Source organism: Mobula birostris, chromosome 30, assembly GCF_030028105.1.
Source record: "Mobula birostris isolate sMobBir1 chromosome 30, sMobBir1.hap1, whole genome shotgun sequence".
NCBI lineage: Eukaryota > Metazoa > Chordata > Chondrichthyes > Myliobatiformes > Myliobatidae > Mobula > Mobula birostris.
The window spans coordinates 15073641-15094261 of NC_092399.1; the positions used below are offsets into that span (position 1 = coordinate 15073641).

General features: G+C 39.7%; 1 protein-coding gene across 21 annotated transcripts in view; it reads right to left on the reverse strand.

Moving 5' to 3' along the window:
- The window catches only part of macf1a (microtubule actin crosslinking factor 1a), a 590515-nt gene that overhangs the window by 91832 nt on the left and 478062 nt on the right, over positions 1–20621 (reverse strand). For all 21 annotated transcript variants that reach the window (XM_072247359.1, XM_072247356.1, XM_072247358.1 and 18 more), the window contains 7 exons: positions 20191–20352; positions 17165–17335; positions 12428–12594; positions 9028–9187; positions 6490–6816; positions 3122–3206; positions 499–740 (listed from right to left, as the gene is read on the reverse strand). In XM_072247359.1, coding sequence (XP_072103460.1) covers positions 499–740; positions 3122–3206; positions 6490–6816; positions 9028–9187; positions 12428–12594; positions 17165–17335; positions 20191–20352 — 1314 coding nt within the window. The remainder of the gene's footprint in view (positions 1–498; positions 741–3121; positions 3207–6489; positions 6817–9027; positions 9188–12427; positions 12595–17164; positions 17336–20190; positions 20353–20621) is intronic.

A 20621-nucleotide genomic window follows, 5' to 3' on the forward strand; every position in this document is an offset into this window, starting at 1 on the left:
AGATACTCTCATATTAGCAGCATATTGATTCATGGGACTAGGAGAGCCACTGGAGAACATGTGCACAGCTATTTAGAAAAGAGGTGATGCTGGTGAAACAATTCATTTGAAAAGGATTGATGCTGAGAGCTGTGCCTGCTAGACAGTGTGGGTCAAATTAGAATCCTAGACATTTCCAAATGAGATGAAGCATTTTTATTCTGGTCAGAGCAGTGAAAATCTTGATGGCTGTCAATGACCAATGGTGCTCTGTGATTGACAATACTCAAGCCTGAGATCAGTGGAGTTCAGAAGATAACAGAATCAAGAGATTCAAGATGGGTAAAGATACTTGGGATATAGAATGCATATTATTTTACTGAACAGCAGAGTACACTTGGAAGGCTCTTTGACCTCTTAATGCTATTTTTTTTTGATTACTAAATATTATCTTATTTTCCTTCCTCTCATAGCTTGCTGCTGTTAAGTCTGGGTGACTGACACCCAGAAGGTGCTTACCTTCTGTCTCTCATGGAGCTGTGGAATCTGCTCTCCAATTGGCGACTGCGGAGTGGTTGCAGCAAGCTCAGCTTCCACTGAATCGAGCCAGCCACAAAGCTCTTCATTGAAGGCCTGGAACTTTGTGGCAAGTTGGAGGACCTGCTCCAACGTTTTCAGCGCCCTGGAACTAGAAGTCGTAATCTCTGCATAACGACTCTTAATGCCATCCAGTTTCTCCTGAATTATGATCACCTCTTCACCTACGGAAACAACATTAGTGAACAAAATATTGGGTAGTTAAACGCAAAGAAATAGGAATATGTAAATAATCAATGAACACATTATTTCACCAGGTATTAGAAGTTGCATTCTCAACAGTGTTTTAAAACACATTTGTTTTAAACACTGCTCCAATAATTGATCAGAGTAAGGGAGAAAGTCAAAGTTCAAAGTAACTTATTCTTCCCAAAGTACATGTACTGTATGTTACCATATACTACCTTGAGATTCATTTTCTTGCAAGCATTTATAAGAAAAAAAGATATACAATACAATTTTATGAAAAACAAAGACTGTCAAACACCAATATGGGAAAGACCAATTGCACAAATAAAAATAATACTGGGAACGTGAGTTGCAAACAGCTCTTGAAGTAGGTCTGTAGGTAGCACAATCGGTTCAGAGTAGTGGTGAGCGAAGTTACCCACACTGGCTCAAGGGCCTGAAGCTTACAATCTCAGCAATAAGTAGCAAATGTGAGATTTTGTCTTGCTTGCAAGACTCTGAGCATTATTCAGACCAAGGGTTCCCAATTTCAGGTCCACAGACTGCTCTGCTAATGGCTCGGGGTCCATGGCTTAAAAAAGATTTGGGCCCCCTGATTTAGACTGTTTCTCTAGAAATTAATTTCAGACTTCATTTTCAAATGCATTGGGGGGGCGGGGGAGAATGGGGTTAACCCCCCCCCCTTTGAAATTCATTTCAGTGGAATGCATTTCAGAGCCAGACAGCAACCTTCCTTTGCAGTGGCATAACTCATTTAACACAACCAACAGGGATGAACTGCTAAGTATGCATCTCAAAATTAACCAACCACAAAATGGCACGAGTTCTCATTCAGCGTATTTGCACCTAAAGCTTTTTCACAAATAGCCATATCGCTCTGCAAAGTCAGGAGAACAGAATCGAATTCATTCAATGGTAAGGGTATCATTAAAAATACACCAGGGAGACTAGGGATTGATAACAGCATGCAGTGCTCTATCTCATATTTTCTCATCACGTTCTTAACCTTTGTCATTGTGCACTCAGATTGTGTGTGTGAATAAATAAAATATTTTTTGATATACAAAAACTTGTTTTGTTCACCAACTAACAGTTACAATTCAAGACATGAAAAGTCCACATCACAAAAGCATTTCTGAAGTTGGCAGACAGCAAAACAGTATGCAGTGTCACCATGGAAACATTTGTCAAGAGGATATTAAGGACAGGGGTGATAAAATGCCAAAATTAAAATTTTTCTTATACTTCATTAAAAAATAGACCATAATTATAAATACTAAACTTGATAGGAAGCCACTAATTCAAAATTAACAAAATGTAGGTTGCTTTGTGCAATGGACTTCAGAGAACCATAGGTAACTAATATGCAGGTATGTGACCTGAGAACTGCTCAAGTTAGAATGCGTCTGAGAAACAGAACTGAACACCTGCTGGTCCTTTTTTGAAACGCCTCGTAAAGTGTGGTAACAATCTTGCACCATATTTGGAAACATTTCTCAAATTAACACATGCTAATTTTGAGGACCTCATGAAGAAAAGGTTCACTGTAAAATCAAATACGCTTTAGGCACACTCCTATTACTGCTGGCATAAGATGACAGTGATCTCATTCCATTTAGTGCTGCTGGATGGCATGGTGCCTCCCTGTCCCAAAGTTACAACATGCAAATTCACACCGACAATTTCTCCCAAGTTTCCAAATAAGGCTCTGCCATTAAAGGCTGCACTGCAAAGATTAGGGAGCAAGTTTTAAAAATAATCGAGTGCTCAATTCTGCCAACTTTTAGCTGCCAGTTCAAGAGAAAGATGTTGCTGGGCTGCATGCTTGCCCTCTTTGATAGAAAAATTTGATCAACAAATATTACATTCTAATTATAACTTTTTAAAAGCTTTGGACCTTTTTTTGTTAAATCAGAAATGGACAATTGAAACTTCAGAAATTCTGTTTCTAGTGTAATAGAAAAGATTCAATTGATAAAAAGTTTTTAAAAAGTTATGATTAGAGTGTAATTTTCTATTTTAAAAGGCCTCTTATTGCCTTGGTGAACATTAATTGACGTGTTTTTAGGGAGTGCATTCACTGAGGATATGAAAGGGATTTGTTCCAACTGCAACTCTTGATGCCAGAAACTGGGCAGATGGTGTCATTATGAACAGATCACAATGGATGCTGGGTTTCAGTGACAACACAATGGCAACATAGAATCAAAGACTTGAATAAAGTTTACATCCTTAAACAAAGAAAAATACTTTGCTATTTATTGTACAAGTTCAGTAAACTACAGCTCCATGAAAATATATGTAGAAATTAGACATCAAATGTTCAAAATAATTGTAAATTTTTCTGAACTGTTACCTGTGGTTTGTTTAAGAAGGGCCTGCCCGTTTCTAACTGCTTGATCTACATTCTTCTTCCGGGATATAATCTCATCATTCAGAGCCTACAAAAAGATCATTGCAGCTGCTTAGTAAAAGGACGGTGAGGTTTCGTTCCTATGGCAACATCATTCCTACTTCTCATGGTTCTAACACCAGGGAACTGAAATTGAACTGCAGCCAAAGGAAAGTAAATTAAAGAGCAGCTGCTTTTACCAGTGCTGAAAGTACAGTGAAAGGAGCAGCCATTCCTTAAACCTCTGCTTGCAACACACGCACATACGCCTTCCTCAGCACTAGCTACATCATTAAATTACCTTAGGCTAAAATTAACCTGAAAATTAATCGTAGCATAGCTGTTTCACGCACCAATTATGAACTGTTATTGTTAAAACTTGCAAAAGTTAGAGCTCTGAATCAAAATTGATGTCATTCACAATTAAAATGCAATTTGAATGAGGGAAATATACTTTTATTAGAAAATCCATAGTTAAAGCTAAAATACTAAATATCTTACCATTTATTTCTTAGTGCTTACTTAAAATATTTTTTCCATTTATTTTTTTTTCTTCCAATTAATTTAATTACAGCAGGGGGTGCGTGGTGGTTAGCACAACGATTTACAGTACCAGCGACCCAGGTTCAATTCCCGCTGCTGCCTGTAAGGAGTTTGTACGTTCTCCCCGTGACCGCGTGGGTTTCCTCTGGGTGCTCTGGTTTCCTCCCACAGTCCAAAGGCGTACCGGTTGGTAAGATAATTGGTCATTGTAAATGGTCCTGTGATTAGGCTAGGGTTAAATGGGGGGGGTTTGGTGGGTTGGGCAGCATGGCTTGAAGGATCTACTCCGCACGGTATCCCAATAAATAAATCCACAGAACCCCCTGTTCCAAATGTGTTTACTTCAATCTACTACCCTCGCAGGGTTAAGTGGGTTTGAGCTGGTCTTCAGCACGTAACAATTAAATGACTATGTAATGAAGAATCAAGGCAGTGATAACTTCAAAATAAAATAATCTTTTTTTAAAACAAATGAACATACTTACAAAATGATCAAGGTGGTGTGATGATGGTGACTGCATACAGTGGATTCTGGTTAATTGGGCCATCGGTTAATCAGGGCAGCTACTTATTTTGGGACAACTCTTAAAGAACAGACAGAAACTGAAAAAACAGCCACAATTCCCTTCGCTTGTTAGGGACACTATACCACTTAACTGGGACAGAAGACAGCTAGTCACGTGCACTTGCATGGCTGTTAAGACTCTACACAGTGCTTAGAGTGAACAGTTGTGCGTGCTTGTACTACGCTATCCATTTTGGTCGATGGACTCCAATTTGAAAGGTAGTGATTTTTTGATCATTTTGTTTTTTTTAAACTTTGAGACCCTTGCCTTGAAAAGATTTGACGCTGGCTGAAAAAAAATTAACCTACTCATTCAAATTAAAAGCCATCTGCCTAACCGCACTCAACGTCAGCTGGCAGAGATAACTGGAGTGCTGAAAATCTATAACTGCACGCTTGATACATCAGCAAGATAAACTGCGAGAAGAATGGGCAGTACGTGAGGGACAACGGGGAATATTTCCAAAAACAAAAGCGTGAAGGTAAGCATCCGGGTGTTGACCAGGCCCTCAATCAATGGTTTTCCATTGTAACTGGGCAAGGTGTGCGTGTCAGCAGACCACCATTAAAAGAACAAGTCAGAGGAGCTAGCTAAGATGGGTCACGAAAATGTAGGCACCACATTTAATTCAAGAAAGCACACGGTAAGAAATGCAGTGCTGATGCTTTAAGTGCAAAAACATGGAAACTCCAAAATTCCCTGACTTGCTTCAAAAATATTGTGCAGATGATAGCTACAACGCTGATGAAACAGGCCAACAGGCCTTTTTCCTTTTAATCGCGCCACACCGAAATATTCCTCTTGCTACAAACACGCAACACTATCAGGCTCAAGGAAAGCAATGGATCATATAAAGGTGTTGAGTTGTTCAAATACTTCAAGAACTGACAAAAAGAAATTTTTGGTTATCGGGAATAGCTTGAAACCTTGATGCTTTAAGGGGCTAAGAATGGATAACTTACCAATCGAGTACTATGCCAGTGCACACTTAATGGACGAATTCCTCCGTCTATAACCATTAGGAGCTAATACACAGTTTTATAACGGTGTAGTAATATTGCAGTGCTCTAATTGGATCTGTATTTTATTAAAATACAGCATTCGTTACTCAGTTAAACAGTAAGTTCATCTTTTTTTTATATTTCTTTAACTACTTCCATGAAACTTCGGAGAATTGGGTCAGCTGCTTATTTGGGCCAAAATGTACTGGTCCCAATGTGTCCCAATTAACTGGAATCCACTGTATATTTGAATTTTTGGCTCCTACATTAATCTGACTTAATACTTCATTATATTTTTACCTTTTTTTAAATATTTAAGGATAGCATAATGTGTCAAGGCAGATTGAGACATCTTGCAGTGTAGATGAGAAATAAAACTGAAGAGAAAAATTCTGTTAGGTGAAACGGAGAAAAAGTTCTAGAAAGTCATGGTCATTCACAGAGGCAAGTGGGAGAATGGGAAGGTACCAGGTATTTATGGGGTGGGGGGGGTTGGTTGGTCGGTCGGTCTGTTGATTTGAGAGGGGCGGTGGTGGGGAAGGTGGTTATAGATTGGAAGAAGGGACATGCAGGAGATAACATTTGCATGGCAGTGAGTTGGGTCCATGAACAGTGGTTGACAGGTGGTGGGGTCAGTTAGGCAGGGCGTTGTAATTCTTGGTCAGCAGGGTTTACAAGGTTGAGTGGGTGAGCAGTGGAGATGGGCTTAGATTTGTAAGGTTCCAGGCACCAGGTTTGGTACATACTCAGGCAGGCCATCTTAAAGTTATCCTGCTGCTGAATAACTTTGTTGGACTGAGACTGTTAGCATCACCTGGCAAAGCTTTCATGTATATGCCTGACTTAGAAAATGCCTGAACTCTTCAACTGAATGTACACAATTGAAATTTCTGTTGTGGCATGAATTTACTCAGGAACCATTCCAAATATTGTTCTATGCAAGTAGGCATTTAAGCCCATATTTTTAAGGAATGTTCAAATAAAGTTGGTTCTTAACAAGTTAGTTTGGAAAAGGCTTTTTTTAAAATTGCACCTTTAATAATCCTTGGAGACACCATGGAACGTGCTAAAATTCAACCAAAAACTATAACAGAAACAATGTGAAGAAACTCAAATCAGACTAAGTGAAAATCAATGGAACATAAAATTCGAGACACATAGATTAAATTAACCAAATTAATACAACAGATGATAAAACCAAAAGGAAAATTAAATGAAATACCAGCTGCTCTTTGTGTTGTTTAAGCAGGATGTCAGGTTTGTAATCTTTGATGGCCACTAGACTCAGTTTGTCCTGAACGTCAGCCAGCCAATTCAACACCTCCACCTCCTCCTCTCCAAAGATCTTGGCATTGGCAAGGGCTTGCTGGAGCAGGACTGCCTTTCGGCTGCACTTGTCCCTAATCTCCCTATACCGAGTCTGGATAGACTCCAACTTGTCCTCTACCATTTCCTGGTCTGGTTTTGCACTCAACGTCATGAGAAACTGGCCGACATCGACCGCCTGGTGCACGCTCTCCGTTTGGTTTGTGATGTCATCCTCTAATGCCTGAACCAAGGATAAAATTATAGCAATGAAGAAACTGAATTGAAAAATCTGAACAAAAAAATGGAACTAACATATGAAAGACATGCATCAACATAAATACAGTAACTTGTGCTTAGTTTGAATCTATAACACTGCAAAATTTTCCAAAGCGTTGCAAAAGAGAATGGAGAATAAACATTTAGATTATGCTGGAAAATCTCCAACTTAGAATTGATACAATTCTTATAGGCCTTAGTAGAAAAATCTAGGCTATACACCAGCAAATTTGACAAGGCTTAAAATGTTCTGCAGCAAAAATTATGACAGCCAGGCCGGATAACAAAAAGATCTTGATACAACTTCAAAGAAATTTTAAAAACATTTTTAAAAGCAAACTGTAATAAATGAGTTCTCCTGGTGCAAGAAAGCAAACATCTGTGGAGCTAATTCTTCACAATTTAGTAATGCAGAAAACATTTCCACTTATATTCAACAGCATTCTACATTAATATTGCACAATTTTAAATAAAACCTGAAGAGAATAAAGTTTAGCCAAAATATTGAGTACAGATTACTTATAACTGCACATTGGAGACTTTCAAATCACTAATTTGGGCATTATTTTAACACATTATAAATATAAAATAAATACTCCAAACAGATACTCCTATCCATAATTTCATACTTTGCTGTATAGTATCTCATAATATAGATTATTCCTTTGGCCACAGGGACCATTTTGAGTTGTGATTTTCACAGCATTCCCAAGGATGTTGCTTCTTAATCACCAGCACGTGGCGAGAAGTTGTAAGTGAACAGTTCTCCCTATTTTTCAAAATAACGCTCGTCTCAGCTATTCCCTTTGAATAAACTCAATTAGCACAGCGGAGACTGAATAATTATAAATCTATTTTCATTCTTAAATTGCATTCCCAATGAGCTAGCTCAGCCAGTGAATGGATGAGGCCAAATTAGCAAGGGTCAATGTTTTGTAGAGTTTAGCTGGAATCAGTTCTGAAGGAGAGAAAACAAGCTGGATTCTATCACCTAACCGTATGGTAAATTTTACTTGAATATGAACGTTCAACTAAGACATGATTGGTTCAATTCTGATTCCACCTCTTCCTTATCCTCTGCTGCGATTACTGCCAACTCTAACACTGCAATAAAGGACACCTGCATGAACCACAAGGGGATCCCTGTGGATAACTAATAAATGAGGCAAGAAACGAGAGATTAGAAGAGTCTTGATTAGAGCCCTGTTGCTCATGTGAATTGGTGGGGGAGGGTGGAGGAGCTCCACAAGTTACAAGATATTGTTTTTTAAAGGAGCTAAATTTATAGAAGTTTCTTAATTGAAACAAAACTAATGCAGTAAGACAAAATCCTCACATTAAATTTCTTTCAACAGTGGGGAGATGTGTATCATATGCCTCCATGAAGTTAGCACTAAAGAGATTTTAAGATATGAGAGTAGATTGTTTATGCAACTCGCATAAATGTTTTTGAAAGAATTTGCATAGCTGTTTAATTCACATACACTGTCACAAGACTTTTACCAAAGATAAAGCCAATGTCTATTAGTTCAAACTGACAAATTCTGGCTTATTTGCAACAATATTAATATTGCTTCTTTTAGCACAATGGCATTAAGCAAGTGGCTTACTCCTGGTTCATCTTTTCTTCTGTGCAATCCATGAAAAATTTAAAAAGGACTGCACTTTTCTCTAAACATGAGAAAGTGTGTACAGGCTGGAAATCCAAAGCAACACACACAAAACACTGGAGGAACGCAGCAGGTCAGGCAGCAACTATGGAAAAGAGTAAACAGTTGATGTTTCAGGGTCGTGGCCCAAAACATTGACTGGTTATTCACTTCCATAGATGCTGCCTGACCTGCTGAGTTCCTCTAGCATTTTATATGTGTTGCTTTGTACTTTTCTATACCCAAATATTTTCTGCTACTTGCTCTATCGGTTGCATTTTGTTTAATGAAGGTTAGCGATTTTATCCCAGGACTGCAATTACCTAAAATTAAACTGGAATCCTGTGTACTTCAGAAATTTATGCTAAATCACTGGGATTTTGTACTGTAGGTATTTTCCCCCTGATCTAATAGGTTCTTATACATTTTTACATTTAAACAAAACAAAAAAAAATTGCACCATGAGCACTGATGTCAATTAAAAGTAGTGCATAAATGAGTTTGAATTGATACTGAATATCTCTTACCTTATGGCGTGCAATTTGCTGTTGTATTTTAGCGGTTTGAGTTCCGACAGGTTCAGAATTGGCTAATTTTTTCTCTTTGCTGGTCAACCAGTCATTCAGGGGTTCTGCTGTTTCATGGAACTGCTTTGCAATCACCAAAATATCCTCTAACTGCTTCTGCCTGTATGGATATATAAAGCAAGGTGATGTGATCGTTCAAATTAGCTTGAAGTATTTTTGTAGTGGGAATATTCATGTAAACAGAGTCACAAATCAATATAAATCTGAAGTGACATTTAATATATCCCAATTCAGAAAGATCAACCAACGATTCTCAGCTAAGATACCTGACCAGGCTGTGGCAGCTTAAACTGTTAGGGCGTATTCTGGAGTTACGGCATATAGAAGATACTATTTTTAACAGCAGCCAATTTTCAGACCTGAATGTGGATTGTAGACTGAATTTAAAATGCAGCCCTGAACAATAGCATCCCTGGAGCTACAGACTAGAGTTGACTGCAAACCAGACAATGCTGATAAACATTCATTTTGGATGTCTGGAGTGTGGGTGTCAAGACATAGGTGTTTGAAAACTATATGTAATTCAAAGGAAGCACTGTAAATACACTGTAACTATAGAACTGTCCCGCTGTTACCTTTGATCTTCAGCATATAAAATAACATTGGGTCAAGCTGTCTGCTTCTTCCAAGAGCATCTCAATATGATGCTTGTTGCTCATTTTTGCTGAATAAAACACTTCCATATTTACTAGCTTCAGTGTCTCCCTAACCCGATTTAGAAAGAACAATTCTCAGCTAACCCTACCTGACCGAGTGGTGACTGCTTAAACTAGTTACATTTTTTAAAAAAAATCTGCTTTCATATCACGTGACCCCACACAAGAAAAAATCAATATGAAGACATGACTAGATCAGATCAATGGGGTCGTCAATTAATGATAAACACAAGAGATGCTGGAAATCCAGAATAACACACACAAGATGCTGGAGGAACTCAGCAGGTCAAGCAGCATCCATGGAAATGAATAAACTGTCATCGTTTCAGGCCTAGATCCTTCACGTATCATCAATTAGTTGGAGTTTTTAATGCATCAAAGCTTTTGCATGAGAGTTCACAAAATTGCAGTATCTTCTGCAAACTTCCAGTGGCATTATACCTTGAGAGTGAGGAACAGACTAGCCCTGGATCTGCAGAACGTATAGCTCAGATCCAAATGTTACTACACAATCATGGATTCAGAAGCTTTTACTGAGCTACAGGGCAAGGAACATTTAATTTTAAATTTATCCTATGTGAATACTGTGATTGAGAGGAGTGCCATAGAAACTGTGTGCCTCTCTGTGCTGTACTTTTCATTTGCAAATGCCTATATAGAGATATTCTTTTTACAAAGCCGCATCATAAGATTCAAACCGAGTCTTACTCATATTCATAGCATTTAAAATAAAACTTTCAGGGGCAGCACAGTAGCATAGTGACACAGGTTCAATTCCCACAGCTGTCTGTAAGGAGTTCGTACGTTCTCCTCGTGACCACATGGGTTTCCTCCCGCAGACCAAAAAGGTATCAGTTGATAGGTTAACTGGTCATTGTAGATTGTCCCTTGATTACGTTAGGATTAAATGGGGGATTGCTAAGCAGCGGGCTCGAAGGGCCCACTCCGCACTGTAGCTCAATCAATCAATAAATCCATACAAATGAATGAACTGTTCTCCTAGAGGGACACAGTTGTGCATTGCTTTACAATGCCAGCACCCACCGACAGGGGTTCAATTCCCACTGATGCCTGCAAGGAGTGTGTACATTCTCTCCATGACGTCCTTCCTCCAGGCCCTCTAGTTTCCCTTCCCACCCCAAAACGATGCACAGGTTAGCGTTAGTGAAACGTGGGCATGTTACGTTGGCACCGGAGGCATGGTGGGCTGCCCCAACATAATCCTCGGACTGAGTTGGTCATTGATGCAAAATAATGCATTTCACTGTACGATTCGATATACGTGTGATGATCAAAGTTAATCTTTCGAGTCTTTAGTGTATCCTCCTCAGAAGAAATGCTTACATTTCTTACAAACTACAAATCCTGAACACCGAGTACACGAAAGAACCAAAATTGGGGTAACTATTATTCTGGGTTGACGTTAGGCTGTTGTAAAGGATGTCAACAGTGATCTGGTCCGCAGCCGCATATGCGCATAATTCACAAAATTATTAAACCAGAAATGCAGTCATGTGTGTAGGAACACAAAAATTATTACAAAACCTTATTCTCAGTTCGCACACAGAGAGCTTGTACAAATGCTTTTAAAGTGAGCAGACACTGAGATTTTTTGAGTTCAAATGCAAAAAGAAAAAGCTTTCTTCTATTAAGGCCATTTCTATTTTCAAACATATGGAGTTAATATAATCAACAATAAAGATATAGGTCAATTTTTTAAATGCTGTCCTCTGACATTGCTTCTATAATGACATTTATAATTTTAGAAACGCAAAGATCTATAAATGTTTTATTTTCCTCCCATAATACTGATAAGAATCTTAGCAATTACCACATTATTGCACTATTATTTGAGCAAGGAGGTTTTGGGGCTGGGTTCTGCCAGGAGATTCTGACATTTCAAAGTTGAATTTCTGACTATTTCCTGCATAAATATCACCAAGTGAAAAAAAAGCCAGAAAGTGAAAAATCTTAAAAACTTGCAGGGTATCCGTCAGCTGTCATTTCATGACTACGGTCGGCTGCTGGACACCTCACAGAATCCGGCAGTAGATGATGGTCTAACACAGTTCTCCAGCACTTACAGAGGAAACTCACTGTTGAAATCTTGTCAGGTTACACCAAGTGCACACACAGTGACAAGTTCATTAGAAAAGAGATGAGGTCTGAGAAATAAATTAATTCTTCAAAAGATATAAATTGCTTAAGCATGATTTGGTTTTAATAGTTTGAAATGTTTCATTTAATGTCCTTTTTGATAGCTTCAAATTCTTCAAAGTGATTTTCCAGTGATAGTGGAAAGTGCTGATATTCTATTATGCAAGCTCCCTGCGCCATGCAGGTATTACCATCCAGGTTTGGGAATGCAAGTTGACATCTTTAGGTTGTGTTGATTGTTAACAGAAATGATGCATTTCACTGTATGTTTCTATGTACATGTGATAAATTAATGAATCTGAACCTGAAGTACGAACCTGTATTAGATAGGTTTGCACTCACCATGTTGGTCAGTGACAAGGACAGGTGCAGACCTGATGCATTAAAATAAATCAGAAAATATCTGGACCTCAAATTCAGTGCCTGGCTAAGCATGACTAGCTCTCAAGCAGTGAAGAATATTTTTATACCATTTGAAGAGCACCTTGTTTGGTTTCTACCGGAATGAAAATAAAAGAGCCACGTACCTTGCAGCAGCCTTGCTGAGCAAGTTGTCCCATCTCTCTCGCAGATTTTGCAGTTGTTTCTGTATCTTATCCCTCTCTTCAGTTTCGGCAGACTCAGCAATCCTTTCTCCCTCTGCCTTAATAATCTCTACTGTGGATTTGCGATCATCTAGCAGTCTCTGCAGGAGCTGGGCGGGGGGGGGTGGGGTAAGAAAAATAAATAATTAGCACGTGGCAAAGGTTTACAAGAATTTGAGATTTAAATTTGTTCTTGCTTTCCCCATAGAACAATATTATGAAGCATGGGCCCCGAACACCTAAAGATACCAGTATCTCTTAATATAGTAAAATACTTCTGGGATTTTAATGTTGCACCATTTGTGGATTTCTTGGCCCACTGGAAGCTTCTCCTGTTAAAAGCTTAAGCACACTTACATTTCATTGTATCTTACATATTAAGTTTTCCTGGTGAACCTGGTGAGTTTAAAGAAAGTAGCAAACATACAAGCAGTCCAGACCCTGTCTCTGGTCACAAATCTACCCACATTCCTGTCCTCTAATGCTTTTGGTTCCAGCTCCAATAAACACCTGACCCGTCGTCACAATGCTTGCTCTGGCCATGTGCCAAACTCTTGCCTCTGCCAACACACCTTCCCTGTGCTCGGGACTGAGTGAGCTGGAAGCCTAACCATTCCAAGATACGAGAGACTGCAGATGCTGGGCGGAACTCTGGGAAGAGCAGCATCCAGGGAAAGAAAGAAAATGTCAACATTTCAGCTTGAAACCCCAAATCAGGAACCTGATGCAGCGTTTTGACCCAAAATATTGATAAATTCCTTTCCTTCCACAGATGCTGCTTAACCGGCTGAGTTCCTCCAGCAGATTTTTCAGTTGCTGAACCAATAGAAAGTCTAAATAACTGGATGTTGGATTATCTGAGCTTTCCGACATGTTTTATGAACTTCTTAAAATGCACAGAATTTTCTTTCTCATTTCTTCAACCATATTTTTCATCAGGAATGAATTTTAATGGGAAAATAATCATTTGTTTAGTGGAAGCTTTTCAATTCCACAGTATAAATAAATCTACTTTCCTTTCTCATGTCCTGCAGCACAGCTACGGACAAACCAAAAGAACTGTCACCCAAAAACGGTTCACGATGAAGATCGCACTCTATTGATTAGATCTTCACCATCTATTGCAAAAATTAACACTTGAGTTTACGACTGCAGACAGGTTGCAGGGCATTACCTGTGGTCAACCTTTTCAAACATTCTAGATTGAAGCAACACACACACACACAATGCTGGAAGAACTCAATAGGTCAGGTTATATCTATGACCTGCTGAGATCCTGCAGTATTTTGTGTGTGTTTTGCTTTGGATTTCCAGCATCTGCAGAATTTCTTCTGTTTATGGCATTCTTGAGTAATGATTTTCTAACTACAAATAGGCAAACTGCACTTCCCAAAGCTGGAACTGTTCCAGTACTACCAGAACAGTCCATATCACATCTCCTATTGAACTACATCCCTTAAATCCAAAGACATTCATAAACACAACTCTGATCATCTCCACTGCGGAGAAATCATTCTTTTACTACAGTAAAACCAGGAATGTTTATTGGCGGCCTGGAACTAAGTCCCTTCCACTTGAAATCTGTGCTTGTTTATTTTGTTATTGAATCCTCTCATTCACAAATTAACCACACTATAGAACAGACAGCAAAAAAGAAAGTTGATCTTAAAACAACATACACCACAAGTGAAACTCGAGTATTCCAGCACTGATTTAATAATGGTTCTTTATAAACGTATCTTAAATCACATTTACCCCACTGCTAAGCCATTTTCAACAATGTTAAACATCTCAATATCTCTCATATCCTCATGGTTTAAGTGTTTTTTTAAAAAAAAAGTAGTTAATTGAAAATTGATTCAATCTGATGTAAACTGTCTTTATATATTGTCCCAAGGATGTCTTTAATTGCGTGGTCCCTCGAGAACATGGGCTTAAAATGCAGCATTTCCTTAAGAAGCCTGCAAGCTAGTCCTGAGGCAAACACATCAAGTCAAGTCAATTGTCATGTAGACTGACAAATGAGTCAAGGTTTCTCCGAACCAGGGTGTAAGACACATAACACACAATAATTTATGAAAGTAAGGATGAAATCTACAGATGGATTACACATAAATAAACAGAGTGCATTAAATAAATATTGTAACGTACGGAACAGATTAATTAGTGAATGCGATGCAACAGGGAGTTCAGAAGCCTAATGGCCTGAGGGAAGAGACTGTCTCCCAGCCTGACTGTTCTTGTTTTTATGCATCGGAGTCTCCTCCCTGACGGTAGAAAGTCAAAGAGGATGCTGGATGAATGGGTGGGATCCTCAACAATACTAAAGGGCCCTGCGCATGCAGCGCTCCTGATAAGTGTCCCTGATGGATGGGAGGGAGCCCCCTCAAATTCTAACCCTGCATCAATTAACCCCTTCCCACCTTTTCCCAAATCTACAACCTACTGATGAGATCCCTTCCTTCCCAACTGAATCCCACTGACTATCCTACATAACCAAACAGACTGCCCACACTTTCACCTTGGTTGCACCTGAATTTTGATGTGGGGGGGGCAATGACTATTATGATCCTTTTTCCACCGCATCTATTCTGGTATAATCTGCCTTTTTAGGATTTCATTAAGATTTCTTTAGAGTGGTTATATTCCCAGGATTGAGTGCGTTTTGAAAAACACTTGATTAAATACTGGGAGCATCAGATTTGAACACTATGCAACTCAGATTCAATGAAAAATTGTTTGTAAAGGACATTGGTAGAAAACTCTAATGTACCTAATGATTTTAATTATTTGTTATCTATTTCTTACGATACAGCCCTTTGAGCCATGCTGCCCAGAAGTCCCTGATTTAACCCTAGCCTAATCACGGGACAATTTACAATGACCAATTAACGTATCTACCTGTACGTCTTTGGACTGTGGGAGGAAACCAGAGCCTTCAGAGAAAACCCATACAGTCACAGGGAGAACGTATAAACTTCTTACAGGTAGTGATGGGAATTGAACCCTGGTCGCCTGTATTGTAAACCGTTGTGCTAACCACTATACTGCACCCCTTACTTTTCTTTCATGGTGAATGATAATTTTTCCTGTGCCATCCTTATCACAAACTCTAATTTCCCCCCGTTTATGACGTTGGTTCCCTTGCCTGAATGCTCCAGCCACTGATCTGCTATGCAACACCAGTCCCTCTACCATCCACACACGAGACTCGGTGGATGCTGGAAATCCTGAATCACACACATAATGTGCTGGAGGAACACAGCACATGAGGTAGCATCTATGGAGGGGAATAAACAATTAACGTTTCACAAACATGAGAAATTCTGCAGGTGCCAGAAATCCAAAGCAGCACACACAAAATGCTGGAGAAACTCAGCAGGTCAGGCAGCATCTATGGAATTGAATAAGCAGTTGATGTTTTGGGCTGAGACCCTTCATCAGGACTGGAAAGGAAGTGGGTAAGACACTAGAATAAATTGGTGGGGGGAGGGAAGGCTGAGATGCTTCAATATATGGGAAAAGAAGGGGGAAGAAGGCAGAATAAGAAAGTGGAGGGAGGGGAACTAGTACAAGGTAGGTGAAGGTAGGAGATAGGTGAAGCTAGGTGAGGGAGAAGGTGGGTGGGTGGGGGGGGTGAAGAAAGAAGCTGGGAGATGATAGGCAGAAGAGGTACCTGAGAAGAGAGGACAGTGGACGATGAAAGAAAGGGAAGAAGGAGGGGTACTAGAGGGAAGTGATGGGTAGGGAAGGAGTGAGAGGGGAAAGGAAACAGGATGAGGAATGGAAAAAGAGAAATGGGGCAGGGGGAAGAAATTACCAGAAGTTAGAAGTAGTCTCTTTACCATCTGCTGTCGCACCACCTTTCCAACATTCTGGTTCAAGTCTCGACCCTCAATCCAGCCTTGGCAATTGATATTTGCCCTAAGTCTGCCTATTATATCTCAGATGCCAACTTTAATGTAGAAGTTCCTTACCGATCTCTCAGAATGACGTTTTTGGTCTAACTTCCTTGCTGATCATGACTCATATTGAACGATGGAAATTAACTCCACTTCTTGGTCTAAATCAGACCCCAAACTGATTTAATCCTCAATAACACTCTCCTCCTCTAGACCCATGTTTAATTTATTTCCTTAAAACAATGTGCAACAGTCATGCACACTGCTGGATTCTGCAGTGACATGGCCATGAAGAGAGCATTTGCTGGCCTGCTGCCCTTGAGCTGAGGGAAGAGGAAAACTGAACATCTGTTTCCTTACGTTCAGGCTACACATGAGCAACCTGAGATATATTTCAATGGGATTAAGTCATAACATAGTGTATCTGTAGAAAAGAAAAAAAAACTTTTCCAATACTTTCATCAGGCCAGGAATCCTGTTGGAAAAGACAGAAAACAGGCATTGAAAGATGTATCATTTTTCCAAATCAGGATAGCGGCAGAAATCTTTAATTTGGCAAAGATCCAGTGGGATCCATTTGTTCATCTCTGCAAGTGGAAAATAGTCTCTTTGTAGACCATATGCTAGAAATGAGGGGAAAAAACAATAAGGTACTTTACAAGTTTGCCCTATGTTTTAAGTTTTACCCTTTTAGTGTCTGGCTATTGAAATATGATTAGCCAAGTGTGACTACAGTAAATATTGCACATATGAGCACCACTCAGTTATCAGAAAATACCTTCTGCTCCTGAATTTGTGCCTTCACCACTTTATATTCTGCTGAAGGAGGCTTCTGATTGGCAATGAGCTCTTCTGTATCGGTCAGCCAACTCAACAAAGGCTCCAAAGCATCCTGGAACTTTCCACGATGTAACAGTGCTTCTTGCAACTGTGATATACGTTCTGCCACCTGGAGGGAGAAACACAAACAGTATTAGCAATTCCAATTTTGGATTCCCCTGCTCAAGTAGAAGCATTACAAGACAGATATTCAGGGTAAACTGACTGGAGGAAAGGAGGAAAAAGAGCTGGAACGACTAAGAGTCGGGAGCTTGGGAAGAGATAAGGTGGCAGACGTGGTTTGCCATTGCCTCCTTCTGGGCAGTGTCTTTACAAGACAGGTGACTCCAGCCATTATCAATACTCTTCAGAGACTGTCTGCCTGGCATCAGTGGTCACATAACCAGGACTTGTGATATGCACCAGCTGCTCATAAGACCATCTACCACCTGCTCCCATGGCTTCACATGACCCTGATCAGGGGGCAGAGCAGGTGCTACACCCTGCCCAAGGGTGACCTGGAGGATAGTGGAGGGAAGGAACACCTTACACCTCCTTTGGTAGAGACGTATTTCCACCCCCCCACCCCAAGCAAAGGGTATGGGGTAATTAAAAATGGACAATCATGGTGAACATGACTCTCCACCGACTAGACCAGGGTGGTGGTGGGGGGGAGGGAACAATAAGAGTATAGTTGTCAATGGTCTAAAACAGTAGCTGAAACAAGGCCAATATTCAGGTATAGTTTTCACGTATTATTATTTTGTACTTCATCTGATGCACGGTCCACCTTCCTTGTCAAAATTGCAAATGTTACTTTTTAAATCAGGGAACCTAAACATCTAATTATTTTTATTAATGCACCATTTCCAGAAATTTGCAATTTGTGTAATGGTTATTAGTTGCGCTCACATGCTCATCTAATTTGTATCAGCTTACAAAGAGAGGCGTTCGGTTACTCAATTGCATGGGAACACAGAGGGCACTGGGATCTTCCACCTTCTGTTTTAAGCACTTGCTGTTTCAGTAGAGATATCTCGAGAGTTCTCAGGAGTGGAAACCATGTGTGGCAAAGCCACTATTGCTGCCTACTAAAACTGAACACTATACAGACAGGCTGGATTGAAGTTGGTCTCTCTCTGTTCTATGAGGGTTGCTTTGACTCAACAGAAGATTTGCTGGTATCTACATGTGGAAAATGGCATCAAGGTTCAACTCAAAAGCAACAGTGATTGCACTTCCAAATAATTTATTCTATTCTAAATATGTCAAGCTGTCATGAAATACGGTGGACTAGACTTTCCGAAGTGGGATCTGTTACCTGTGCCTGCCACTTGCACACATCTACATACTATAAATCTCAATGCCAAACCTGCTGTCTGCAAAAGCCCCAGAGACAGGCGGTGAAGCCTTGACTGAATGAAGGGCCTTGAGTGATGTAACTGGAAAACGCTAGCGGGCCAGAATAAATCCTGTCCATAAAATTGTTTTGGAACTCATAAACAGATGGCAGAACCTGCACCGAGCTCTGCCACCTGTCAAAACTGCCAACATTCACCAAAGTTTTTGAATGCTCAAAAATTATCAACTTGCAAGAGCAAAATGAAAATTTAAAACACGTTAAATGAGCAGCTTACTGCAACTGACACGTGAAGGAAGGGGTTTGCAGATTCTGTGTCAGGTAGGTGTAATCTGACGTTGGATCCAAAAGCAGGTTGCCTTGAAGTGTGGGGTAGTGTCAACAAACTGCTCCACTGCTGAAATTCACACACAAAGCAGTGGCAGCTGGATGGCCTGAAATGGCTGGGATTTTCATGGATAAATGCTGAAATAAAGAATTGCTAGCCAAATCTGGTCCAATAATAATATACAAGCATTATAATATTTGTAAGCACTTAAAAAACTTTAAGTATTTGTTGATATGGTCCAAATGCAGGCAAAAGGTTGGCATGGATGTGGTGGACGTTAAAGCTTGCTTCAATTGTTAGGGCCTATTCTGGAGTCAGGGTATATAGCAAATATTAATTTCACTAGCAAGCTATCTTCAGACCTGAACGTGGATTGTAGATTGAATTTAAAGTGCAGCCCCAAACAATAATACCCCTGGAGCTACAGATCGGAGTTGACTGCAAAGCAGGCAGAGCTGATTAATGTTCATCTTGGGTGTCTGGGGTGAGGGTGTGAAGATGGAAGTGTATGAAAACTATATGAAATTCAAAACAGGCGTTGTAGATACTTTGTAACTATAGAATTCTCCTGCTGTTACCTTTGATCTCTTGTTATGTAATATTGGGTTGAGCAGGCCTCTGCTTGCAAGAGTGTCTCAACATGATGCCTGTTGCTCATTTTTGCTGAATAAAACACTTCTATATCCACTAGCTTCAGTGTCTCTCCGATGACTTTGTTCATGTTACAACACAACACGGTGACTCTATGATCCTGTGACACCGATATCAAGGTGTGATAGATGCCGGGAAAGCACTGACAGGGCGGCAGTGGAGACAAGTATGATAGAGCTGTTCAAGAGGCTCCTAGGTAGGCATATGAATGTCAGGAACTGCAGCGTAGTGGGTAGCACACCGCTTTGCAGAGCAGGTGACCCGGGTTCAATTCCCACTCCTGCCTATGAGTTTGTACGTCCGAAGGCTTTATCTCAATAAATAAAATGGAGGGATATCAACATTGTGTAGCCAAACACTTCAGCTTAGTTTTCACTTGATTATAAATATATTTAATTTGGCAAAACATTACCCACTCCTAACCAATACCTTTCCATGCTCTGTTAACTTGCTCAGAGAAACTCAACAAATATTAAAGGAATGAATTGAAGTTCCTTTGTACTAATCATTGTTTACACACAGTCACACTATACAGAAGTTATCAAAGATATTTTCAATTACTTTTCCTTTAGAATGATTTATACCACCCTCACTCCTCCCCCCCAAAAAAAAATCCTTTCCACAAATGAAAAGGAAAAAAACTGACCTTTTTGTTGAGTGTGTTCCACCTGGTATTAGTTTCATCCAGATCGTGTTCAAGTCCTTGTGTATTGGTATTCTTTGCTGCGCTCTGAATAAGGCCCTGGCCTACTGCATTGGCCTGCTGGAGTTTGTATTGTATAGGATCCACCTGAACCTTTTGGAATGTCTGTAATGAGAGAATGGAAAACAATACTGCTCACAAAAGGACACAAAGAAATATTATCCAATAAAATTTACTCAAGAGATAGAGGATTTATGGTGTGAACCACACTAAAGACAATACAAAATCAAAATAACTTAGATACAAAGAACTCTTGGAAATCAAGCTCAAATATGCAAAATGAAAGAAGAGCTTGAATTTTTGCTTGAAAGGTTTACGCAATTACAAATGTTATCCAAGACAAAGAGCAAACCAAAGATGGCAAGGAAGTTAAC